The sequence below is a fragment of the Alosa sapidissima genome, chromosome 5, assembly GCF_018492685.1.
Source record: "Alosa sapidissima isolate fAloSap1 chromosome 5, fAloSap1.pri, whole genome shotgun sequence".
Classification (NCBI taxonomy): domain Eukaryota; kingdom Metazoa; phylum Chordata; class Actinopteri; order Clupeiformes; family Clupeidae; genus Alosa; species Alosa sapidissima.
Genome location: NC_055961.1, coordinates 1,430,001 through 1,456,477, shown reverse-complemented (window position 1 = coordinate 1,456,477; position 26,477 = coordinate 1,430,001). Strand labels below are relative to the sequence as shown.

Genomic DNA, 26,477 nt, shown 5'->3' with positions numbered 1-26,477 from the left:
CCTATGAGAATGACCATAAAATGCACACCTTGTTTTATCCTTAATATATTTATATTCAAGTGTTGTGGAAACGTAAAATATTGGCACAACATTAATTATCGTAGAAAATATACTGATTGGTGCAATGTGGGTACAAAAAGAAACCTTACAATGCCCTCAATAGAACTCTTTTTGCACTTTGTTCCAGATCAAATACAATCAATGGCATGCAAAGCAAACTGATAATGGTCAAGTCATACTGAGAACATGTTTGTCTTCCATCCACAAAGTAAGGCATTTTTGAGTGTAACAAGTAAAGGAATCAAAGGCAAAATTAACTGAACAAAAATACTTTACAAGTATTAGATGTTGCCCAAAGTTTGTCCACATAAAGTTTAGGTCCTAAAACTGAGACTGCGGCAGTAACCATTTTCCTGGATTCTATCGATCAAATTCAGTTCTCATGTTTATTATTCTATCTATCTAATTCAGTTCTCATGTAAAAGAAAAATGTTTATTATGATAAGACAGTGCGTGATTGAGTAAGTAGTCTATGAACTCACTGTAAAGGGACTTGATCAGGGAGGGTGAGGACTCACTGTAAAGGGGCTTGATCAGGGAGGGTGTAGAGCGTTTGATGAAGAACTCACTGTAAAGGGGCTTGATCAGGGAGGGTGAGGAGCGTTTGATGAAGAACTCCAGAACGCAGATGAGCAACTGGAAGGAGATCACCAGGTCATCCTCCATCTGCAGAAACCTTCCTGCACCACATAGACAGAAAGACGAGAGAGCCACCCACAGCACAGAGGTCAGAGGGGAGTGCGCTTGGATGTGGAGAAAGAACAACTAAAGGGATCCACGGAAAAATCAAGAGAGACGTTCTTGCATGAATAAACTCTGTTTTAGCGGAGTTTAAGAAAGTAGAGAAAGGTGATCAGGGAGAACATGTTGTGCTCTATTAGTTAGTGCGGTCGTACCTTTAGCCAGAATGAACATGGTCCAGATGCTGCTGAAGAGCTCTGTACTCCTGAGGGGGAAAAGCCTGTCAGTTACTTACGCACAACACATGAGAGGATTTGCAATGCACCGCAATGTACCTACTAGGGATGTAACGGTATGAAAATTTAACTTCACGGTTTTCACACCGTGAAAGATATTTAAAATCAAAACCGTAATTGTTATCGTCGACAATTTTATTGTGGTTTACCGTTTTACGCGATAATCGTTACATCCCTAGTACCTGCATGGCTGTATTTGTTCCAAATGATTGGACAATCTTGCATTATTGCATTACAAAGAGAAATCTTCAGAACTCACTCTGGCTCCGAGGGCTCTGTGTAGATATCCTTCCATATCCTGGAGGGAACAAGGGATATTTTTTAAAACAAAACATTATAATTCCCATATTAGACACACTGCTATGTAATAACAATAACTGCTCATTAGAACACTGTTCACTGCTCATTAGAACACTGTTCACTGCTCAATAGAACACTGCTCACTGCTCATGAGAACACTGCTCACTGCTCATGAGAACACTGCTCATTAGAACACTGTTCACTGCTCATTAGAACACTGTTCACTGCTCATTAGAACACTGTCTTCATCAAATGAGATAAGACCAGCCTGGGCCAGAGAACTGGGCCTAAGGATATGGTCAGACATAATTATTTATGGGTTCCATGCTATTTTATACAGTTTGCTTCCATAGCAGAAAAGCTGACTGAATACGCTGACAAACTCACTGCTGCCATCTTAAGGTTGGGAACTGGTATAACTGGACCAGAGTTACTTACTCATATCTTCCATCAATCTGAACTTAATACCATAATGTTGGCATCAATGTGACCTCTTTAACACACACACTAATGCAGTTCCAGAAAGGCACGAGATAACGAGCTCATAGTTCATATGCACCCAGCTCACTCACTTCTCAAAGCGCTGGTAGAGGGCCAGGGACACGTCGTACTTCTTCTCCAGCTTGCTCACAGCAGAATTCACTTTGGAGCTGATGATGTCAATGTTCACGTCCAAGTTCCTCATCACTTCAAGGAACTGCTTCACGCTGCACATGGAAATCGAACCAGAAAAAAACACGTTAACATCCACTGAAATGTCCCTCAATCTCCACTATGCAGCAGCTCTAACTTGAATGTTATGCTGCTCCATTTAATTGGGAACGCATCTTGAGCGCGCGGGGGGATTGGTTAGTCCAGCTGGCTCGTCATTGTTGATCATTTATATTTCCTTTTTAATATTTTAATATAAGAAATGTTTAAAAAGGAAATCATGAAGACAACAAAAACGAGGCTAGAGCAGATTGCGGAGTTATCCGGTTCCCCCTACTGACCATGAGAGGGCACGTCATCATAGGTTACACTTGGGAAATGGACAATAATATTGGGTGCCAGTCGAGATTCTGTTCCAGAGTATGGCACAATCATTGTTTCCCAGGGCTGACACACTCACACACACACACACACACACACACACACTCACGTGTAAGAGCTGTGCATGGGCACGCTTCCCGAGGGAGAGTGCAGTGTGAGAGCACCGTCACCATGGTTGAGAATGCGCTCCGACTGCCCTAACAACGAGTCTGGCTCTTTGGCGTTGCTGTCAAACTGCACGTTTAGTGCTCCGGAGCAGAGGTTGCATTAGATTTTTTCATTGTCCGTCATTTTGATGGACAGGGTTGTTAGGCCTACTATTTTGGCTCGTCATTTTAATTTTAATGTCAGTTTAGCGTGACATGTCCCCCAAACCTAAAGTAAAACAATCACCTGTAGCCTGGGGAATCACTGTGAAGCCGTCAGATACTGCCAAATGCTAACTTTGAACACTGTTGTCATAGCTGTCAGATACTGCCAAATGCTAACTCTGAACACTGTTCTCATAGCAGATACTGTCAAATGCTAACTTAGAAAATGGTTTTCATAGTTTCCATAGCTCATTTTAGCTCTTTGTGACTCTTTTTATGACTTTTGTGACGTTTTGTCAGAAAACACAACATAGTATTGAGGAGAGACAGGAAACACAACACAGTATTGAGACAGAAAACACAACATAGTATTGAGGAGACGGGACTACTTATGTTTTTTCAGAATACCAGCAGTTGTATCGTTACACCCTTAGTCAAAAACTGCATGCTCAATGTCATGAAAACTGATGTAATTTCACTGCCTTCTAGCTAGTGTAACCTGCGTTGTGTTGAACCTGCGCGATTGAGCCCTGCACACGCCCAGACTCGAACCCACGAACAGCAGCACCTTGGACCAAGAGGTGAGCGCGCTAACAATTGAGCTTGCATGCCAGCAGCACTCTTGAGGCGTCGGGGAGTGAGGTTTACCAACGTTCCACAAGCACAGCTAAGCTAGCTGGCATCCGTTACACTAGTTATCTACGGCTAGTTGGCTCACTGATGGCCAAGTAACCAGCTGGCTAACGATGCTGTTGCATCCCTACGGTTTCAGCTCCTCAACTTTAGAACACGCTGTTGGAGCAACGGGCTGATTTCAAGTGGACGAGTTGCAGCCACAATCTTTGGTCTAAACGGAGATTTGGTTAAAGGTTGTATCAGCGATTTCAGGCCCAAAAAAGGCCCAAACATAAATTATCACATTCATCTAATCTTTCCTAACGATACGCTAGCTGCCTACCCCATAAGCAGGCCGTCAAAAACACGCGTCTCTGTAGGCAGCCTAGGCTCGGAGATCTGTACACAAAAACAATTGCTACCAACATAGGTTGGCAACCACTCAAAGGCAAAAGGGTCATTCCGTGTGAAATCACCCAATTTCAGCACAATTTGGCAGGTGAAAAAAATCACAGGTGTTTGTAGACCAAATCCATGCATAGATCTTAAATAGTATATCTGTATAACTAATCGTTGCAAAACTACAGCCCTTTGAAACTTTAAGCATCAAGATGGCGATCAGTGCTTTGTCTCCATGTGATCTGGGAAAGAAGTTGGAAAATGAATGTCATAAAGGAACATATTCAAGAAACAAAGGAATAGAGGAAGGAAAAGACTCATTTGTCAGATTTTTTGGGAGAGGGTGACCTGCCAGCCACTGGGTGATTTGACACGGAATGACCCAAAACAAAGTGTTTCAACCAATAACCGACGAAATGCGTGTTTAGGAGTTTCAATTGCAGGGGAGGGAGTAGCAAACTAGCTCTCTGTTTTGTTTGAACATCAACAGAAGTGAGGTATCTCCGCTATCGCTGATACAACGAGTTTGTGCGAGTTTGTGTGAAAGAATACAGACCATTTCCACAATTATGAACATACACACACAACAGCCATTTCAAAACACAAAAACAATATTGGAAAATACATTTCACAATTATAAACCAAGCCATATCAATCTCATGGCAGTAAAGCAGTACAAGTACAAAATCTTACAATGGTCCTTTAACCCTTAGAACCCAATTGACGCAAAGTGCGTCAAAAAAACACACCCTTTCTTCTCTGTTACATTGCTCCGGAACTGTTCATCGTAGCGAGATGAAACCTTTATTGCATGACAGAGCAGAAGTGGGGCTTTCAAAAGAGACTACACACTTGTCTGTACGATCAAGTATGAAAATTAAAAAAAAAAAAAAAATCATGAAATTAAATCAAATTGCATCATATTTACAGTCTATACTTCTCTGCGTTCACCTGCACACCCATTACTCTCGTTTGAATTACTCGCGAACCCGTGATCACATCGATATGGCAAGCATATCAGATGAAAGAGGGGACACAGGGCTATCCATTGGTACCATGGCTTACCCCACGTTTTTGTCTGTTCTTGTGGTAAAGCATGTTTATAATCCAACGCTATCGTGTGTTTCTCTATGGCAGAGCATGTTCATAATCCGGTTTTGAAATCCTAGCAAATTCCTGCATCGCATCCAATTCAAGGCTCACATTGCATCCCAATTTGTTCAACAAAGAAACACCTTTTTTGCCGTTCATGGCAATGCAGTAAAAAGTTGAGAATCATTATGAGTGCATTCACCATAGGCACGCAGGCTAACACGCAACATCGAGTCAAATTAGGTCAGATCAGTTCGTGTCTCAGATATGGAGCGCAGAAAGGTCATTTTTCATCACTAAATAAAAAATGGCATTTATTTCCGTAAATTACACACCACATATTTCTGTAAATTGCTCAGCCCCAGAGTATCCCTCGAACATGGCAATTATATTGCCCGATTCAGGACAGTCTGCCCTACACACACATGAAATGCATGTAGAGCTATGAGCTTGCTGTGGTGAGATACATGTTGAAATTTTTATAATACGCTTTTTCTATTTTAATTCTTTAAAAATCAAAATAAACTCAATGCTAGTACTAATACATGAAATGATGGCAGATCTGAATAGCCTAGACTCTGCTGAAAAAAACAATATATAATATGTGTGTGTGGTACTTACAATGACCAGAATAAATCCTTATGAATAAAGGTAGTGAAAATGCCCTAAAAACAGCTTAGGGTTCTAAGGGTTAAACAGACCTTATGCACTACCCACAGTGCTACAAATGGCAAAAACACATTTTAACCCATTCACTTGCAGCTGAGTGTCTAATATTGTGAAACTGACACATTAAAAACACATCACCATGGTGCATCTGTCAATGTCACTATAACTGAAGGAAAGACAATAACATTTTGTTTACTTGACCTGACATACATGTAAAAGTTAAAAGTAGTTCTTACTTGAGGCCAGCAGCTTTCTGCACTTCTGTGAAGTTGGGGCTCAAGACATCCATGTCTATTCCAGCCACGAACAGACAGGCTGCCCACATCTTTTTGTTTGTGTCCTACAAGTGTAAAAGAGCATTAGACGTTTACACACTGCTACAGCTGTAAGTGGCTACAATGTTAATGAATCTTAAAGCTGTGAAGTGATCAAAACATACGGGCATTTTCTCCGTGGATTCCGAAACTTTCTTCCATATTGACCAGGCGTGATTACAGAGTGAATTTGTCACCTGGAGATCTTTGCAAAGGCTGACGAAATCCACTTCTTTGTCTCTATGCCTGGAGGAATACACCACGGAAAAACAACATACCATGACGTTAAAGCACGGGGTGGGGGTATGGGTATTTAAACGTGAAACCGAGCTAAGCCATACACAGCTTTCATAAAATTAACAAAAAATATTTAAGAGAGATTAAGATAAATATGACAGCCAAACGTGATAGCTAGTAAATACAACTGAATGTCGTTAATATAGCTGGCTAGTAGCAAGCTAGCAATGGCACATTTGCCTTCTTAATAATGCCTGGATAACAGCTAACGTTATCGCAGTGACGTTAACGCTAATGCATATTTTGCATCTCATCGAGAAACGTTTAAAAGCCAGACAAGGGAGTTCTCTGTGGTGTTGGTATATTTATATATACATTCAAACCAGAACATCTATCCATAAAGTTTAACTTCGTGAACGATTATTTAGCTTGCCACAGTCGTCCGCGAGCTACATAACTATGCTAGCATGCTAGCGAGCGCTGAAGTAAAAAACAGAATCTGGTGGGACCTTGACAGGACATTCATAACATGGCTTACTAGTATCCATCAAAGATCTTATGTCAGACGAGTGAAGCAGTACTTACTTAGGCGTGGACACAACAGAGTCATCTGAATTCTTGCTTGGAGACTTTACATTATCTGAACTGGTGACGTTTTGTTTTATTTCCTTGTTCTGTGGCGTCCGCTTCTTAGGAGGCATATTCGTACTATTAATGTTAGATTAAAACAGATGGTTCCTGAATATATTCAGCACTTTATCATACTAGCCGTGAAGCAGAATGTCCGTAGCTGTTTTAATGGAAATGTTGCAGTTGTTGTTGTTGTATGGCGATATTACTAAAGCTGAAAGACACACTGCGTCCAAACACTCTAGTAGTTGTAACACTGAATTCGGAGAATATTCAGCTGATGTCAAACCGCGGGAAAAACGAGAAACGAAACTTCCGTCTTGTGTTCGTCACTTCCGTCGACAAGGTGGCTGCGTTCACAGTTCATTACACAGTTGAACATCAGGCACTCGAGCTAAACGCACTGGACATTGAGTTTTTGTTCTTCTAGTTTATTTACGCTGTGAGGGTTGTAAAATACATGGGGAATTCGCAGTTCTGTGTTATTCATAAAATAATGCTGGTCTTAAAAACGTTTTCCCTCATTATATTATATCTATTTTGCTACTTGGCTATTATGGATATTTGGTACAGCCAGTTCTATACAGTCTATGTTACAACCATTCAAAGGAATATCAAAGGAGAAGCTACAGTTTCAAAACACAAAATCATCTGTAGGTTAACTTTGCTCTACCTCAGTATCCCCAACCAGAATAGAAACAATCAGAAAATGTTTAATTTTCTCTCAAATGAAGGTAGAACATTATGATGATTATTCTGCTCCATTCTTAGCCGTTCTAATCTGAGCAGGACCATGAAATAGAACCAAATAGCAGCATGAATAGAACATGTTTTTCTTGAACGCTCCCCTAACCAGCTGCGTCCCTTGGCAACAAGCGGTGACCTGCCTGAACTGTTAAAACCTATTTTATATAGTTTATGGTTAAAACTGACTTAAGGTCAAATGTGACCATCCATTGCTTCGTCCTTTGCACCGCAAGGTAAACTAAAAAAATCTGACTTGCAAAAATCAGGACATTTGGACTTTTCGGAATTTTGTAGCAGTGGGCGTTATTAAAAGATTGGCAGGTAGAGCTGACAATGGCATTACCGCTAATGAGGTACGGTTGGCCAATGTATTCACTTGGCATTCTTTGGGGGGCGGTAGTTTTAAAATTCCCGGTTATTGAACCGCTGCTGTCTATCGTGTAGTTAGCTAACGTTAACCGTCATAGCCAGCCGCTGAGATATGTTTTCTGCCTTAAAGGACTGTAACATGACTTATTTTGAAAAGGATATCAAGTTGTATTGGCTATAAAATTAGCTAACGTTAGCTGGGCAACACACGTTCCGTACCGTACTACATTTCAACTGAGAGGCTAGCTTCCTATCACAAGATTACAGCGACACTGAACAATTAAAATTAAAGTTATTTCATCTAGAAACTCAATGTTACGTTAGTCAGTTAGCAGAGGTTAATACGCATCATTGCACTTAATCAGGTACGTATGGCGACTGGGCAAATTAACGTTATATCGAGAGCGATACAGATAATCTGGCTGATTATATTAGGGATGTTGGCAAATCGTGCATCATCCATATAGCTGCTACTATCGTTGTTGAACAGTTTGTGTTTGAGATCCTCTCATCACAACACTGGCTTAACGTTAGGTCAGCTAGGATGGCTAGCTAACGTTCTCGTTAGCTGATGTGTTAAATCGCTAGCTGTAGCGTTTGAGCTGATGAAATAAAACCCCAGGACAAGTAGGAATTAGTTTGCAAACCAAGACAATGGTAACTGCAATATGGGTATCTGATTGTAAGTTGTCATTTGTGTTATGCATACAGCTTACCGACCTGGGATCATTGAGAGCACCTTGCTAGCCAGTTAACATCTGAGGTTTAATGTTATCTGTTTTGTTTTCTAATGTTGTTGACATTGAACACGGTAGAGGGCATCGTACACACTTCATTCTCTGTTGTGAAGAGCTCACAGATAGTGTGATCACTTGTAGGCATCTTAGCGCAAAATGCCTCACGTTAACCGTTAGCTTGCTTCTGCTTTTCTTAACGTTTTATGCCAAACGACAGCTGGTTGTTTAGCGTACGTATTTGAGTTAAATCTTAATCATTTGTGCATCATACATGTAACATTAGATAGTTTGTATTCACTTTTTGACTTAATGGATATTCATGACTGGGGTCACCCCTCTTTAGTGATGCCATCTGAAATAGAATGGCGTTGTCTTTTACTGTCTATGGTTGTGTCAGGTTACTATTGTCTTATCGGTTCCCAGGAATAGCCATGGAAGTGGGAACTGTCGTGCAGGAAGAGATGAAATTTCGCGGAGTGGAATTCTCCATAAAGACGGAGCTGGAGGAAGGCTTGCTGACGGTGGAGATTTCGGACGTTATGACAGCTGACCAGTGGCGAGGGGAGTTTGATCCTGCCTGTAAGTGAGGACCGTTCAATAAATTAATACAATACCTTACGGCTACTGATCATGCATGGGGCACTTTCAAATTTAGGCCTTTCTGACTCTTACGGATAGTGCTTGGTAAATTATTCATTGGTGTGAGGATATATACATTATACACATGTATGTATATATATATATATATATATATATATATATATATATATATATATATATATATATATATATATATATACACATGTATACATATATACAGATTCTTTGTTGACCCAGTGCCCTTCCTTGTGCACATTGTGATGTGCAAAATGGGTTTTTCTCTCATTATCAGATATTGAGGACCTCACGCGCAAGACGGGCAATTTCAAACAGTTTCCCATCTTCTGTAGCATGCTGGAATCTGCAGTCAGCAAGGTTGGTTTAGAAGGAGATAGACACTGACAGACTGATTTACATCAGGGGTGGAGCCAGACATTTGAAACATTGGGGCCTTAGCCCAGTGTCACACACAGGAAGGCTAGGGGGGTCCGGGGGCATGCACCCCCGGCAGAACATTTTGAAAAATAACCCCTTAAATAATGACTTCTAGTGAATTCTGTGTAAACTAATGGACACATTGAGACTTTAAAAATGTGAGACTCAAGGTATATCTGACTGGCACTTTGGGTCTTTCAAAAGGGGTCTATAGGCATAGCCTGTCTGATCAGCAGGCACTTAGTTAATTAAGCGTTTTTTATGAGTTATGGTTTGTATATTATAGGTTAGTATACTATGCTGTGGTAACCCTGATGGGATGCTACCTTGTCTCAATACATTTTTACTTTGAACTCTGGCAAAAGTAGCCTTATGGTCAGGTTTAGCACAGCCCCACACATTGTGAACCCACTTGTTATAATGTTCAATGGAACACAATAATTCAGGGCTTAAAGCTCATTTTTCAAAATGGGGGAATTCTCCCCTTCAGTGCTTCACATAGGGGGACTAATTCAGTTGGGGAGGGGTGGGATACATATAAATTTTACAAACTGAAATCGCATTTTCCTTATAGGCCTTACAGGCGTCAATGAGAGAACACTTACACTTACATGATTTTGGTTTCGATTTTCTAATTGGAGTAAGTCTTTGTGACAACACGTCATGATACATTTGATCATGTTTGATCGTTGTTTTGGTACTATGAAGCATCTTTTACGTAATTAATGCGCACTCTAGAAAGTGAAAGTAGCCTAACCTAGGCCTATGCGCTGTGTCTGAGCTGTCTGTGCACGTCTGCAATTGATTACGTTCCTCAAATAGAACACATCAATCTCATGGTATTTTTTGCCCTAAAATGCATGAAACATGCCAATTCAAAATCCCGCCGGTAGCCACGTTACATCTCCGTTTCATATTTGTCTCGTCTACTAGCCTACAATAAATTAATTGAACGAACTCAACTGACAACAGGTAAATCTACTGATTCGGTCATTGAGACTCTATAAATACAGTACAACAAACTTTCTGTCTTTTTGAAGTTTATTTTTGTATTCAGGGGTACAGTAGCCTAATTGCCTAATGTCTTGACAATAGTTTTTCTTACCGCTTGCTGTTTAAACTGACTGCGCCGCTCTGAACTTTCCTGCCAGGTTTATGACGTAAACCGCTACATCTCGGCTGTGCCATTGCCTAAACTCATTGTGTGGGAAATCAGATTATCTGTCAATATTGGGCTTTGAAAATAAGGGATAGCCTATTTGCTCAGTAATAGTAGCCTACATTTTGTAACATTTATAGAGAAACCAAGGGAAAGTTAAATTAGAAATTAGAATCGTTGGAAATTGAAAACACATACAAAAAAAGATTCGGGGCTTGAGCCCCCGAAGCCACCCCCTCGCTCCGCCAATGATTTACATGACTCTGTACGGTACATATTTTGACACATATGAATGAATGTACACAGTCCCGCTACTGCTTCTAGTCCTCATTGGGTTCTGTGGTTATTGGTCAAAGTTCTGATTAAAACCCAAACTGTGTTTCCTTCAGAGAAGTGAGGCGGTGGCGCTGGACCTCCTGACCTATGCTGACCTGGAGCTGCTCCGTAACCGGAAGGCCGGCGTTGTGGGACGCCCCCGGGGCCAGCAGCAGTCGCCCGCCCTGAGTGCCAAACGCTACCTCATCCTCATCTACACTGTGGAGTTCGACAGGTGAGTGCCAAACGCTAGCTCATCCTCATCTACACTGTGGAGTTCGACAGGTGAGTGCCAAACGCTAGCTCATCCTCATCTACACTGTGGAGTTCGACAGGTGAGTGCCAAACGCTAGCTCATCCTCATCTACACTGTGGAGTTCGACAGGTGAGTGCCAAACGCTAGCTCATCCTCATCTACACTGTGGAGTTCGACAGGTGAGTGCCAAACGCTACTTCATCCTCGAGGTGTAAATTTGTCTCAAAGATGTCCATCTCGGGTGTATTATAGCTAAACTTAATTTCTAAATACTGATATCACCTGTGTTTTCTCAGTTCAGGTTCTGTTACCCATAACCTGTTTTTTCTGTGTTCAGGATACACTATCCGTTACCCCTGCCATATATGGGGAAGCCCGACCCAGCGGCCCTTCAGAAAGAGATCCGAGCGTTGCGGGCTGAACTAAGCGCTCTTTCTCACAGAGGAGACGCCAGACCATCAGATTATGAGACTCGCCGACTAAGAGCCGAGTATGTTCAAGTGATAAAGATTCTGCCTTCCATCTCATAGAGTTTTGGATGGACTACTTCAGCATCCTTGTTAAGTTGTACTTCTTAATCAACCAGTTATGGAAGTTGTAAATACTCTCATTTTCAGATGGATAATATGTATGTCATTAGATGTAATAGTGCAGCTATGAATAGAGGGAAGTCCTTGTGTTCGTTGTGTGACGGTCAGGCGTGGATTTCAATGAAACATTGCTGAAGGTGCGATTGACATACGCATGATTGGTTATCGTGTGATGGTTAGGCGTGGATTTGAATAAAACATTGCTGAAGATGCCATTGGGGCAGCCGTGGCCTACTGGTTAGCGCCTCGGACTTGTAACCGGAGGGTTGCCAGTTCGAACCCCGACCAGTAGGAATGGCTGAAGTGCCCTTGAGCACCTAACCCCTCACTGCTCCCCGAGCGCCGCTGTTGTAGCAGGCAGCTCACTGCGCCGGGATTAGTGTGTGCTTCACCTCACTGTGTGTTCACTGTGTGCTCTGTGTGTTTCACTAATTCACTGATTGGGATAAATGCAGAGACCAAATTTATATACTTACACTTATTGACAGACGCATGTTTGTTGTTACCTTTTCTCTTAGACTGGCTCTGGTCAGAGAGGAGAAGGAGGCCCTGGCCAAGGCTCTGGAGCGTCTGCAGGGGGCGGGGGCGGGGGCCACCCCAGGGGCGGCCAGAGGGCTGCGGGACGCAGTGCGGAGCCTGGAGGAACAGCTGCTCAGAGAAAGAGCCAAGAGCCAGCGCTCTGCCAGCAAGAGAGGTCAGGAGCAGCGCGTCCTCATGGAACAGGTCAGATCACACACACTCGCACACTCACACACACACACACACACACACACACACTTTATATACGCACAGGTCAGATCTCACACACACACACACACACACTTTATATACGAACAGGTCAGATCACACACACACACTTTTATATACGAACGAGTCAGATCACACACACACACACACACACACACACTTTATATACGAACGGGTCAGATCACACACACACACTTTATATACGAACGGGTCAGATCACACGTGCACACACACACACACTTTATATACGAACAGGTCAGATCACACACACACACTTTTATATACGAACGAGTCAGATCACACACACACACACACACACACACACACACACTTTATATACGAACGGGTCAGATCACACACACACACTTTATATACGAACGGGTCAGATCACACGTGCACACACACACACACACACACTTTATATACGAACGGGTCAGATCACACGTGCACACACACACACACACACACTTTATATACGAACGGGTCAGATCACACGTGCACACACACACACACACTAGGGCTGAAACGATTCATCGAGTTACTCGAATAACTCTATTACAAAAATTACTCAAGGCAAAAACCCTGCCTCGAAGTAGGGCTGTCACTTTTATGAAAAAATCCTGTTTGATTCTTGAGACATAATTGTTCATTGAATCGATTGTAAAATCGATTTTTCATGTCAAAAGACGTTTAATTTTCAACGCCAAATATAGGCCAATCCACGAACAACTAACAGGCATTAGGACGAACGTAAAGGGGGCACTTGAAGACGCACAGGCCAGCAATATTTCTGATGATTTCTTGGCGTGAAGTTTCGTGCACAATGACAAACAGGAGTGCAACATTCTCGAAAAACAATAAGCAGAGTGGACTGTCATAATATCAGTGAAAAACATTACTGCAGGCTTCAACGTGGCTGCGTTTACAATTAGAAATGTCAAACAAATTTCGCCTACGTAGAACTCACGACTGCACAGTTTGCATACCGCTTTGTCCTTCTCCATAGTTTGATATACCCAAACCCCGAAGTGCTTCCATATCGAACTCCTCAAGTTATTAGGGCCTATCACTCGTCTCTCTCATGTCGCACAGGTTGATCGCGTTGTCCTCAATTTTTTGGCAAAACACCAGCAGCACAGCAGCCGATTGAAACAGCTGTTTCCGGTGCGTAAAATTGGTGGGAATTTTCTTTTTTAGCTTTCGCAATGCTTACTGCACTTCGGAATTCTTTGTTATTTTTCTGCTTGTTTGTGAGTTTTGTTACATCTAGATTGTTTTTGTTTAATTCGTTTAAAATTAATAGTGTACATATTTGGTTAAATTCGATTCCCTATTTTAGTTTTCGAAACTTGTGTTGGTTGGTTTTATCTATCTACGTAGCCAGCCTACATTGATGTTGGCTGATTTTAATCACAAACTGTATTTGTAGCGATGTCGTGATATAATCAATGTTTAGCTTTGGTGTTTTTAAGTAGTAAACTTATTCACGTTCAATTGCAAGACAGTATGCCTAAAAAAGAAACCCTTCTTATACACATGCATGCACCCTCATCTTTCCTCACACACAGCTAGCGTGTACACACACACACACACACAGGTTGCTAGGTTACCATAGCAAATAGGCTCACCCCAGAAATTATTTTTTAGTAGCCTAATGGTAAAATTATTTGTTAGTAGCCTAATGCCAAATGCTGCAGGTGTAGAAATCTATATAAAACAGACATATTTCCTTTGATGTCAGGTCTAGATTACAGCATAAAACTCGTGCATGTTAAATTGCTTTCCCTCTTCTCCCTCCCAGCACATAGTATGGACAGCTTTGTTCGCCCAGCTAAGTCATGCACAAGAGGCTGCAATTTTATAGAGAGCATTTTGAACACACACACTTTATATACGAACAGGTCAAATCAAACACACACTTTATATACGAACAGGTCAGCCTGCCGACCGGACAGATAACGTAGTAGTAGTAGTAGTAGTAGTAGTAGTAGTAGTAGTAGTAGTAGTAGTAGTAGTAGTAGTAGTAGTAGTAGTAGTAGTAGTAGTAGTAGTAGTAGTAGTAGTAGTAGTAGTAGTAGTAGTAGTAGTAGTAAAAAACCTATAGCCTTTATTTCTTTAACAGAACATTCATCCTTGTGGTATTAATACAATCTCACATAAGTGCAAGAGTATTTTTAAGATTTCATTTTTTTATATTAATAATCTTTTTAGCTAGAAGAACTGCGGGGCTCAGAGCGAGCACTAAGGATACGTGTAAAAAGTCTGACGAGCGAACTGGCTCTTTTGCGGCGCGGGTGAGTACCGACTCCTCTTGCTCTTCTGTCCCTTGTGTGTGCGTGTGAGTACTGACTCCTCTTGCTCTTCTGTCCCTTGTGTGTGCGTGTGAGTACCGACTCCTCTTGCTCTTCTGTCCCTTGTGTGTGCGTGTGAGTACCGACTCCTCTTGCTCTTCTGTCCCTTGTGTGTGCGTGTGAGTACCGACTCCTCTTGCTCTTCTGTCCCTTGTGTGTGTGTGTGTGTGTGTGTGTGTGTGTGTGTGTGTGAGTACCGACTGCTCTTGCTCTTCTGTCCCTTGTGTGTGCGTGTGCTTTTGATGGCGCGTGGCTCCCGCCAAACTGTTTTTGTGTCGGGCACGGTGCGCCTCGTCAGCAGAGCGACCGGTCACGGTCACAAAATATTGTAAAGGTCTCACTCACTCTGGTGAAAATTGGATGAAAGATGCTTTTGACAAGCAACATTTCTCCATCCAGGAGCAGCATGGATAATATCTCTAATTAAATAGTAGAGATGCACTTTATTATTCGTAGGGAAGCCCCAATTTCCCAACTACGTAAGGCCCGTCTGGCTACACGCTACTTGAGCTTGGTTGGTTACCTCTTCCTCAAAATAATGTCAGCTGTGTGGATGTATTTCACCATTCTAACAAGATCTGTATTGAATCTGTACAGCCCAAAATGCACTTGTGAATGGTCCTCCGTTTTGAAAATGGCTGCGCAGACGTCCTCCAAGGCCAAATGGCTTATCTCGCAATGTTAACGGACACACACACACACACACACACACACACACACACCATTTGGATCCGATCCTGAATTTGACAGGTTTGTCCCTGGCCCAACGCAGGGGAAATGGAAAATTGGCCTGGCAGTAAGTTCTGTGTTATCCTGCTGGTAAATAAAGACATAAATAAATAAACAAGGAAACAAGCGAAGCACAAGCTCCTCAGTGGAGATGAGCAGCTCCTTAGCCCTGGGAAATGGCACGCGTGCTCTACACACACACACACACACACACACACACTAGCCCTGGTGGGAAATGGCACGCGTGCTCTTAATCAGCTGTGAGTCACGCCACTCTATCCTCTTTAAGACCCTGGCGTGGGCTCTGGACCTGACACACTGGTTGTGTGTGTGTGTGTATGTGTGTGTGTGGGCTCTGCACCAGACTAGTCGTGTGTGTGGGTTCTGCACCACACTGGTCGTGTGTGTGTGTGGGCTCTGCATCAGAGTGGTCGTGTGTGTGTGTGGGCTCTGCATCAGAGTGGTCGTGTGTGTGGGCTCTGCACTAGAGTGGTCGTGTGTGTGTGTGGGTTCTGCACTAGAGTGGTCGTGTGTGTGGGCTCTGCATCAGAGTGGTTGTGTGTGTGTGGGCTCTGCATCAGAGTGGTCGTGTGTGTGTGTGTGTGGGCGTGTGGGCTCTGCATCAGAGTGGTCGTGTGTGTGTGTGTGTGTGTGTGTGTGTGTGTGTGTGGGCTCTGCATCAGAGTGGTCGTGTGTGTGTGTGTGTGTGTGTGTGTGGGCTCTGCATCAGAGTGGTCGTGTGTGTGTGTGTGTGTGTGTGTGGGTTCTGCATCAGAGTGGTCATGTGTGTGTGTGTGTGTGGGCGTGTGTGGGCTCTGCATCAGAGTGGTCGTGTGTGTGTGGGCTCTGCATCAGAGTGGTTGTGTGTGTGTTGCTGTTCTACTGCTCCTGCCACTGTGACTTCAAATCAGATGACATAACTTGCGCAGATCCATCTCTTTGGATATGTAAAAGTAGGCCAGCAGGTCTTATATAATCTTGCTCTGCCAGTGTGTGTGCGAGGAGGATTGTCTGCTTTATGCAGCGCATGGCTTGTAGTGGGGTCATCATGCAACCGGGCTATCCCGAGCTGTGTCCAGATGTTATGGTTACATTAAAGCTCTGTCCATGACCTTCCATATAGCCCTTTAAATGTAGATAGACTTGAGCAGAGACCTCAGCAGTCAAGAGGCTTGGTCTTAAACCAGAAAGAGACATCAGCAGTTAAGAGGCTTGGTCTTAAACCAGAAAGAGACATCAGCAGTCAAGAGGCTTGGTCTTAAACCAGAAAGAGACCTCAGCAGTGAAGAGGCTTGGCCAGCAGCAGAGTGCTTATGGAAGTGTGCTAGTTGTTGAGTGTGCTAGTTGACAGCCAGAGTGGCTAGACGCTAGAGGGGAGTTCCTCTGTCCTGACAGGTACACATATTCGTACCGAACTGTTTAGCTACAGGTTTTAAGGTTCAATACAGATACAGGAGTTAGTTTAGCTAGAGGACGTAAGGCTCCATACGATATACGATATTCTCTTTTGCAGTCAGTGGAGTTCACTAGTCTCATATTTCACTCCAACTGTATGTGACAGCTCTTCATTATAGGCCTAGTTATCGATCTCTTGATTATAGGCTTAGTTATTTATATAAAAGTATACCTTGAAAAGTACCAAATTGTTGTGTGGTGTTAGCTTTTAGTGTATGTTTACCGTTTTTGTGTTGTATGTTTACCGTTTTTGTGTTGTATGTTTACCGTTTTAGTGTATGTTTACCGTTTTTGTGTATGTTTGCTGTAGTCGTTTCCGTGGTGTTGTCCACAGGAGGGCGACCCCTCTGTCCGGCGGCTGCGGCGGCTCGCGGGGCGACGCGGAGCTTCGGCGCTCCTCCTCCAGGGAGCGCAGCGTGAGCCGCATGATCGCCAGGGCTCGCTCCGGATCCCGTGAGCGCATTGACGACAGGGGTCGAAAGTCGGAGGAGAGGGGCAGGAGAGCCGATTCCACAGGCCCACGCTCCTACATCGCTCGACCCTCCCCTTCTCCCACAGGTCATCCAGCACTTCATTTCTGACATTCTTACATTTAATCGTGTTTATACTTCTGCAGTTTTTTTTGGTAAGAATGTCTTTGACATGTAATGTAATACAGGACCCTACTGGAGGATATAAGCTTTACATAACATAAACAAACATAATTGAAACTGTTAAAGACTAGTCCAGTCCAGGTGAGTCTTGTGACTAAGTAGTAAGTGTGATGGCATCAGCCTGGCTGGGCAGAATAGAAATGGCTGCTCAGCTGTGTTTGATCCTCTCCTCCTCAGGATCAAGGACTCCCAGGTTCGATCCGACTGCGTTCATCCAGGAGCGACAGCGTCGGCAGAGAGAGGCAGAGCTCAAAAAGTAAGTTCATCTTTTGTTGCTCACTGCAGCTAAAGGACACCGTGAAGAAGCCTAGTGTGCGGCGCTTATGTTTGTTGTTACTAGTGATGAAGCGACTAGTAATGGATCCACTGGATCTGTCCCCTGGCGCTCATTCCAACTAGCCAGGGTGTCTGATGCTGTGGTCAGAGTTGTGGTCAGATCTGAGACCGGGTGGAGTGACTGTTCTCTCTCTCCTGTATTTTGTGGGACCAGGGCATTGCAGAACTAGCGGCATACAGTACAAACTGTTGTTTTGTTAATAGTTGTCCAGTTGATGAAGCCCTTACTGTGGACTGCCCCTTACTGCCCCTACTGCCCTGAGCACCATTTTGTGCCGTGTGTGTCCAGTCAGCGTAAGGTCCGGCGGGACATGCTGGCGTCTCCGTCGCTGGTGGAGCGTGGACGCTCTCGCTCGCGGGAGCTCGGCGTCCAGCTGGTGCGGACGGGCAGTGGTGGGCGGGGCCGCAGCCTCTCGGTGGAGAGCCGCAGGAGCCAGCGGTCCTCAGGGAGCTCCATCACCGAGCTGGACGAGCTGGCCAAACCCCTGGCATCACGGTCAGTGCCCCTCAGTGGACATCTCTACTGCAGGAATGTGCTCAGAGTTGCTGAGATCTCTTCCCTCCTTCATTTCTTTCTTTCTCTCCCTCCTTCTTCTTCACCCTGCATTCTGTTTCTTTCTACACAGCATGAGAGAAACACGAGTTGTCCAGGGGTTAGATTTGTCTGCCATAAAAACAAATACATTTCAACCTAACTCAAAACATTTTATTTATAGACCATTTCTGTACCACTATATAATTAAAAAATAAAACGATAATAATATGTTTATGTTTTGCGTGATGAACGTAAATAGCATGGACACCATAAGGTCATTTCATTTCACAAGTGAAGCGACTAGAAGGAACTGAGCAGCTTTAAGCAGATCTAGGCCAGTCCTGAGCAGCCTGCCCTTAGCCCTCTGCTCCTCACGCTTGCTCTGTCTCCCCCAGTGGGAGCATATGGCAGTGCTCATTTTGATGCGTTTTGGCTCCATGTCTCGGGAACAGAAGGCAACTGCAGGCTGTGCTGCCATGCAGTCGTGCTTTTCACGGTCATCGCTTTTGCTCTGAGTGATCAGGGTGAACTTGTGTTAAAACCGCATATCAGTCATGTCATACGTGTGATCAGGGTGAACTTGTGTTTAAAACCGCATATCAGTCATGTGTCATGCGTGTGATCAGGGTGAACTTCATGTGTCATACGTGTGATCAGGGTGAACTTCATGTTTCATACGTGTGCTATTATGGTCTGTTCTTTCAGTGGGAGAAAAGTCATCTACAACGGTCCCTCCTCGGTAAGTAGAGAGCACTGTTCTTTTCGTCTTATTTATTTATTTATTTAATCAGAGGGCTGCCTTTATTTTGATATCTAGTGAAGGAACAGGAAGTGACAGGAAAGGAATGGGAGAGCGAGACTTGGAGAGGGATGGGGAATGTCCTGGGCTTGGATTTGGACCTGGCTTCCTGTTGGCACTTGACCAGTACAGAAACTATTGACCTGAAGACTTTGTTGAGTCCACTGATCATTGTCTAGGAGGTCATGTGTTGCTCCATCTCTTCACAGACGAGAGGCAGACATCTGACCAAGAAGCCCATGTGTAGCACACCAACCCGGAGGATGAGGATGAATGACCGAGGTTTTGCATGATTTTATTTATTTTATATTTATATTTACCTGTTTATTTGTTTTATCATCTTATTGGCCTCAAATGTGTAACTCCATGCAAGTGTTCCATCACATCCATAACTCTCGTCATTTGATTTTGTATCTGAAATAAAATGTAAATGATGCCCATCAAGGTGCAATATAGGCCGCAGGGACAGCCTAAAATAGACATTTGCATCGCTGTCCTCCTGTAATGATGCAGTGGTGTCTGTGTGTGTGTTTATGCTGCAGAGAGAGAGAAGGTGTGTGTGTTTGTGTGTGTGTGCGCGCGCTGCAGAGAGAGAGAAGCTGCTAAATGAAATAGACATTTGCATTGAATTGCTCATCGTTGTGTAATGATGCAGATACAGATGCAGTGCAGAGTGTTTATCCTGCTGTGTGTGTGTGTGTGTGTGTGTCTGTCTGTCTCTCTGTGTGTCAGAAACATCCATTGACACCGGGGCAGACCTATCGGAGATTGACGCTCGACTTCAGGCCTTGCAGGACTACATGCGAGAGCTGGACACTGGACATTGATGTTTTTAAACGTACATTCCCTGCAGGACTATGTATGGGAGCTGGACATTGATGTTTTTAAACGTACATTCCCTGCAGGACTATGTGCGGGAGCTGGACATTGATGTTTTTAAACGTACATTCCCTGTGTGCACTAAGCTACTGTTGTGGTGGAGGAGGAGGAGGACTGTTACCACATGGTGAAGAAGCTACTGTTGGGGATGGGGGTTGTGGTGGTGGTGGAGGAGGAGGAGTACTGTTACCACATGGTGAAGTACATGTTGATTTTGATGTGTACGTCCTGAGAAGGTGTAGTGTAGGCCAAACCCTTTACCCTAGTTTATATGAACTGCCCCTGCAGCTGGACTCTTGTTCCTAATGAGGAGATGAAGCCACTGTTGCCATGGACACCGTTATGACACGGGACCATATTTCCCCCAAAGCCTAACCTCAGAATATGTTGACATTGACAATCACTTAGTGCATGGTGACAGTGACGGCCATGTGTGCTGTCTGTTTGGCACTTTGAACATGTAAATATCTTTTTATTTGAATCGTTTCAGTTTTTCTCTTTGTCAAAGATTTTGAGCGGTGTTTTTATATCAATTACATTGTGTCTGAGTCTCTTTTTAATCATATTTTCAAATAGGTATTTTGCTTCAGCGGAGAAAAGATGTGACAAAATGTGAATCACCTCACTGGCAATCCCACTGCGATTTCTTTATCTAAAGGGGCCAGGACGATAGCTTATTTATAGAACCTCACTACGATTCCTTTATCTTAAGGAGCCAAGAGACGATAGCTTATTTTATAGAACATTATTACGATTCCTTTATCTAAAGGGGCCGAGACGATAGCTTATTTATAGAACCTCCCTGGCAATCCCACTATAGAATAGAATAGAATAGGTTTTGTGCTCTGTGCTCAGTGGTGTTGGTGTCTTTCCTAGACAGACTATGATTTAAAAAAAAAAACTAATTTGAGAGTGAAATATTTGACTCACTCATATAAACGGAAAAGGAATTGTTATTCTGAAATCCAATGTTTTTCCATATTATATGGCAATAGTGGTGCCTGACAATAGAACAAACGCAATAAAATAGATCGAAGTGATTGAAATATCATCAGGCCTCCCCTTATAATTTATTTCCTGTGTCGAAATATCACCTTCCCAATACGTTTTATTAAATAGCTGCGATCTTCGAGTAAATTAAAGAGTAGGATACAAAGTTACAAAATGATTGCTACGCGAGGAAAGCCAGTGTTCAAAGTCTTCAATCCTTCAACGAACGGTTAATATCATCTGCCCCTTTAAAAGAGGAGGTCTGTTGTGTCGTCACCATCTGTGTTTGTCACATGTTTAGCCAATCATTCCTCGCGGACAACTATGCTAGCTGACCCTGCGCGTCATCACAACGAGTGTGGCTATCTCATTGTCAGACACAAATATGGCCCACTTTTCGCGATCTAAAGAGTATTAAACTGGAAACCCGTGCAAGTGTAACCTTTGCGGAGTTGAACATTCATGACCGGACAATAACCATAAATATCTGGACTTCTCCACTGCTGGTGCGTCTGACTGAACATCAAACCTCGAGAGTCCCGGGGTGCAAGGTGCAAGCAACGTGAGTGGGCGAGCCCCTAACGTTACCATTCTATACCCTCAACTAGTGAACCTGAGATTACGGCCTCATTGTAAATATTTAAAATAACCACAATTAAGGACGAGGGTTTATTGTCCAAATAGTGTATGCGGTTTTTTGGCGAGAAAATACCGAAATACCAGATGACAAAGGCGCCCGTCAGTCAAGCCCCTTGCCAGAGTATGGGGGAGAACAATCACGGCTCTCTCAATGAACTCGTGGAACCCGTGACCCAAATGAAACACCAAAACGTTAGGTGCTCAGCGGTGCCTGCTGTCCCTCAGTTAGTGGTGACATGTGAGCCAACCCCCAGCCGAACTGAGCACAAGACCACAAAGACTAGCGCCTTATCGTTTTGTTCACACCCCGACGAGGAATCTGTTTGTTCCGACAGTGGAATTGGCGGATCGCCCGCTCCATCGCTTTTTTATCGCAAGCTGTCCAATTCCTCCTCGACGGTGTTGTCACCTGCTTCGTCTTTTGAGGAATATGATGAAGATTTCAGTGAACCTTGCTCCGCAGTGACACACAACAGTCAGACAGACGTCGGTTCAGACACCAAGGTGAGTGGTCTATTCAGTCAACACGTTTTAACTACCTAAATTGTTAGATGATTTTAATGTTTGAGAGTCACAGTGTAGTGTGGCATAGATATCAGTGGCCGAGTTACAAGGACCTCTAACCTAGACTACTTGTTGCACCAACTTTCAAAAAATGTCAATCCAGCTAACTTGAATTTCCCCTTGAGGATCAATAAACTATCTATCTATCATCTATCTATCTATCATCTACAGATCCTGCACATCTCTCTCTGTTATGGGTCAGATGATACATGGGATAACATGTTGCGTTTTGGTTCTAGCCCTCTCACTTCATTCACAAAGGCCTAAATGGTTTGGCATGATATTGCAACTTGAACCCACGTACCAGGTAGAACATTTAAATAGGAGGCCCTCGGGTTCCTGTGAATGATTGTGGAAGCCTACTGCATGCAAGGGGACACGTGCCTTGTATGGTGTTTCAGTCTTTCTGGTTAAACCAGTGAGCCCCCCCTCCCTCCACACACACACACACAGTCAGAGAGAGACAGACAGAGAAGAGTTGTGCCCAGAGGGAGGAAGATATGGTATGAAAGGAGGGTGGGACACTGTGGCTCAGCTGTCCTTGCTGCTCTCCATTGTGTTGCTGGACAATGCAGTACTGAGCAAAGTTTTGACCGGGAAAAGCAGTGATTGTGTGAATTATTAGCCACTGTACTGTATAAAGAACAGGAGCACAAAAAACAATGGTCATAGGTTAGATGACTGTTAATAGGCTGTCTACAGGTTTGGACCATGTCGCATAGTACAGAAAGCCTGTAGGTCAGCCTAGTGGACATTTCCACAAACATTTATTGGATTTCTCTTATTTGGATCGACACACTGTTATATTTCATTCATAAAAAACCTCAGCCATGTCATGCGTTAATCTTTGTTTGGAAACAGCCATCATAGAAATGATAAGAATATTTGCTATTTGATAATGAGCTAATTATTAGTGTGTTGTGGAAAGGAGGGATTGTGCAACTGCGTGTAGCAGGCCTAGTTTCCAGTGCTGCCTCCACCATGTCTTCCCTGTTAATGTTTCCCGAGTCGTCGTGCGGGATCAGCGGTCAGGTGGCGCTGGCTGGGCTTGCTGATGCAGTTCAGCATGGTGGTCAATGATTGGCATCAGAAACAGTGTGTTTCGCGTTTAGTACCCCTCTGAGGTGGCCCTGGACGCCGGAGTGGAAATGATTTCAGGGAGTTTACTCGCGGGAGGAGAAGAGGCCAGAGTGAGCTGGGCACGTAGTCATGAGAGGGCACGTAGTCATGAGAGGGCACGTAGTCAGGGCAGTCATGAGAGGGCACGTAGTCATGAGAGGGCACGTAGTCATGAGAGGGCACGTAGTCATGAGAGGGCATGTAGTCATGAGAGGGCACGTAGTCAGGGCAGTCATGAGAGGGCATGTAGTCATGAGAGGGCACGTAGTCAGGGCAGTCATGAGAGGGCACGTAGTCATGAGAGGGCACGTAGTCATGAGAGGGCATGTAGTCATGAGAGGGCACGTAGTCAGGGCAGTCATGAGAGGGCATGTAGTCATGAGAGGGCATGTAGTCATGAGAGGGCACGTAGTCATGAGAGGGCATGTAGTCATGAGAGGGCATGTAGTCATGAGAGGGCACGTAGTCATGAGAGGGCATGTAGTCATGAGAGGGCACGTAGTCATGAGAGGGCACGTAGTCATGAGAGGGCATGTAGTCAGGGCAGTCATGAGAGGGCACGTAGTCATGAGAGGGCACGTAGTCATGAGAGGGCATGTAGTCATGAGAGGGCATGTAGTCATGAGAGGGCATGTAGTCATGAGAGGGCATGTAGTCATGAGAGGGCATGTAGTCATGAGAGGGCACGTAGTCGGGGCAGTCATGAGAGGGCACGTAGTCAGGGCAGTCATGAGAGGGCATGTAGTCATGAGAGGGCACGTAGTCAGGGCAGTCATGAGAGGGCACGTAGTCATGAGAGGGCATGTAGTCATGAGAGGGCACGTAGTCATGAGAGGGCATGTAGTCAGGGCAGTCATGAGAGGGCATGTAGTCATGAGAGGGCATGTAGTCATGAGAGGGCACGTAGTCATGAGAGGGCACGTAGTCATGAGAGGGCACGTAGTCGGGGCAGTCATGAGAGGGCACGTAGTCAGGGCAGTCATGAGAGGGCATGTAGTCATGAGAGGGCACGTAGTCAGGGCAGTCATGAGAGGGCACGTAGTCAGGGCAGTCATGAGAGGGCATGTAGTCATGAGAGGGCATGTAGTCATGAGAGGGCATGTAGTCAGGGCAGTCATGAGAGGGCATGTAGTCATGAGAGGGCACGTAGTCGGGGCAGTCATGAGAGGGCACGTAGTCAGGGCAGTCATGAGAGGGCATGTAGTCATGAGAGGGCATGTAGTCATGAGAGGGCATGTAGTCAGGGCAGTCATGAGAGGGCATGTAGTCATGAGAGGGCACGTAGTCATGAGAGGGCACGTAGTCGGGGCAGTCATGAGAGGGCACGTCAGGGCAGTCATGAGAGGGCACGTAGTCATGAGAGGGCACGTAGTCAGGGCAGTCATGAGAGGGCATGTAGTCATGAGAGGGCACGTAGTCATGAGAGGGCACGTAGTCATGAGAGGGCACGTAGTCAGGGCAGTCATGAGAGGGCATGTAGTCATGAGAGGGCATGTAGTCATGAGAGGGCATGTAGTCATGAGAGGGCACGTAGTCAGGGCAGTCATGAGAGGGCATGTAGTCATGAGAGGGCATGTAGTCATGAGAGGGCACGTAGTCAGGGCAGTCATGAGAGGGCATGTAGTCATGAGAGGGCATGTAGTCATGAGAGGGCACGTCAGGGCAGTCATGAGAGGGCATGTAGTCATGAGAGGGCACGTAGTCATGAGAGGGCACGTAGTCATGAGAGGGCACGTAGTCAGGGCAGTCATGAGAGGGCATGTAGTCATGAGAGGGCACGTAGTCATGAGAGGGCACGTAGTCATGAGAGGGCACGTAGTCAGGGCAGTCATGAGAGGGCATGTAGTCATGAGAGGGCACGTAGTCATGAGAGGGCACGTAGTCATGAGAGGGCACGTAGTCAGGGCAGTCATGAGAGGGCATGTAGTCATGAGAGGGCACGTAGTCATGAGAGGGCACGTAGTCAGGGCAGTCATGAGAGGGCATGTAGTCATGAGAGGGCACGTAGTCATGAGAGGGCACGTAGTCATGAGAGGGCACGTAGTCAGGGCAGTCATGAGAGGGCATGTAGTCATGAGAGGGCACGTAGTCATGAGAGGGCACGTAGTCATGAGAGGGCACGTAGTCATGAAAGGGCACGTAGTCATGAGAGGGCATGTAGTCATGAGAGGGCACGTAGTCAGGGCAGTCATGAGAGGGCACGTAGTCATGAGAGGGCATGTAGTCATGAGAGGGCACGTAGTCATGAGAGGGCATGTAGTCATGAGAGGGCACGTAGTCATGAGAGGGCATGTAGTCATGAGAGGGCATGTAGTCATGAGAGGGCATGTAGTCATGAGAGGGCACGTAGTCATGAGAGGGCATGTAGTCATGAGAGGGCACGTAGTCATGAGAGGGCATGTAGTCATGAGAGGGCATGTAGTCATGAGAGGGCATGTAGTCATGAGAGGGCATGTAGTCATGAGAGGGCATGTAGTCATGAGAGGGCACGTAGTCATGAGAGGGCACGTAGTCATGAGAGGGCACGTAGTCAGGGCAGTCATGAGAGGGCATGTAGTCATGAGAGGGCACGTAGTCATGAGAGGGCATGTAGTCATGAGAGGGCACGTAGTCATGAGAGGGCATGTAGTCATGAGAGGGCACGTAGTCATGAGAGGGCATGTAGTCATGAGAGGGCACGTAGTCAGGGCAGTCATGAGAGGGCACGTAGTCATGAGAGGGCATGTAGTCATGAGAGGGCATGTAGTCATGAGAGGGCACGTAGTCATGAGAGGGCATGTAGTCATGAGAGGGCATGTAGTCATGAGAGGGCACGTAGTCAGGGCAGTCATGAGAGG

The 26,477-nt window shown here is 44.7% G+C and overlaps 3 protein-coding genes across 11 annotated transcripts in view; 2 read left to right on the top strand and 1 right to left on the bottom strand.

Moving 5' to 3' along the window:
- Positions 1-6,963, bottom strand: part of rb1 (retinoblastoma 1) — a 69,759-nt gene extending 62,796 nt beyond the window's left edge. Inside the window, exons 1-7 of one of the 3 annotated variants that reach the window (XM_042093770.1) lie at positions 6,592-6,963; positions 5,895-6,015; positions 5,692-5,795; positions 1,910-2,044; positions 1,297-1,335; positions 957-1,006; positions 543-740 (exon numbers count right to left, since the gene is read on the bottom strand). In XM_042093770.1, coding sequence (XP_041949704.1) covers positions 543-740; positions 957-1,006; positions 1,297-1,335; positions 1,910-2,044; positions 5,692-5,795; positions 5,895-6,015; positions 6,592-6,707 — 763 coding nt within the window. In that variant the 5' untranslated portion in view covers positions 6,708-6,963. The remainder of the gene's footprint in view (positions 1-542; positions 741-956; positions 1,007-1,296; positions 1,336-1,909; positions 2,045-5,691; positions 5,796-5,894; positions 6,016-6,591) is intronic. The other 2 variants (XM_042093771.1, XM_042093772.1) reach the window with 2 other exon arrangements.
- A 527-nt stretch (positions 6,964-7,490) lies between these two features.
- ccdc61 (coiled-coil domain containing 61) lies at positions 7,491-20,875 on the top strand. Of its 4 annotated transcripts, XM_042093780.1 has the most exons (14): positions 7,775-8,117; positions 8,913-9,068; positions 9,382-9,464; positions 11,073-11,233; positions 11,592-11,744; positions 12,363-12,567; positions 14,803-14,885; positions 17,461-17,684; positions 17,957-18,035; positions 18,405-18,611; positions 19,356-19,389; positions 19,659-19,731; positions 20,182-20,271; positions 20,324-20,875. In XM_042093780.1, the coding sequence occupies exons 2-14, from the start codon at positions 8,921-8,923 to the stop codon at positions 20,326-20,328; spliced, it is 1,545 nt and encodes a 514-aa protein (XP_041949714.1). In that variant the 5' UTR covers positions 7,775-8,117; positions 8,913-8,920; the 3' UTR covers positions 20,329-20,875. The 4 variants fall into 4 exon arrangements, with proteins under 4 accessions (XP_041949713.1, XP_041949715.1, XP_041949714.1 ...); XM_042093779.1 differs by lacking the exon at positions 7,775-8,117 and adding an exon at positions 7,491-7,616 and having other exon boundaries at positions 20,182-20,875; XM_042093781.1 differs by lacking the exon at positions 7,775-8,117 and adding an exon at positions 7,636-7,736 and having other exon boundaries at positions 20,182-20,875.
- A 751-nt stretch (positions 20,876-21,626) lies between these two features.
- itpkca (inositol-trisphosphate 3-kinase Ca) overlaps positions 21,627-26,477 on the top strand; it is a 28,478-nt gene continuing 23,627 nt past the window's right edge. For 2 of the 4 annotated variants that reach the window (XM_042093788.1, XM_042093787.1), the window contains exon 1: positions 21,628-22,461. In XM_042093788.1, coding sequence (XP_041949722.1) covers positions 22,006-22,461 — 456 coding nt within the window. In that variant the 5' untranslated portion in view covers positions 21,628-22,005. Of the gene's footprint in view, positions 22,462-26,477 lie in introns of all 4 variants that reach the window. The other 2 variants (XM_042093789.1, XM_042093790.1) reach the window with 2 other exon arrangements.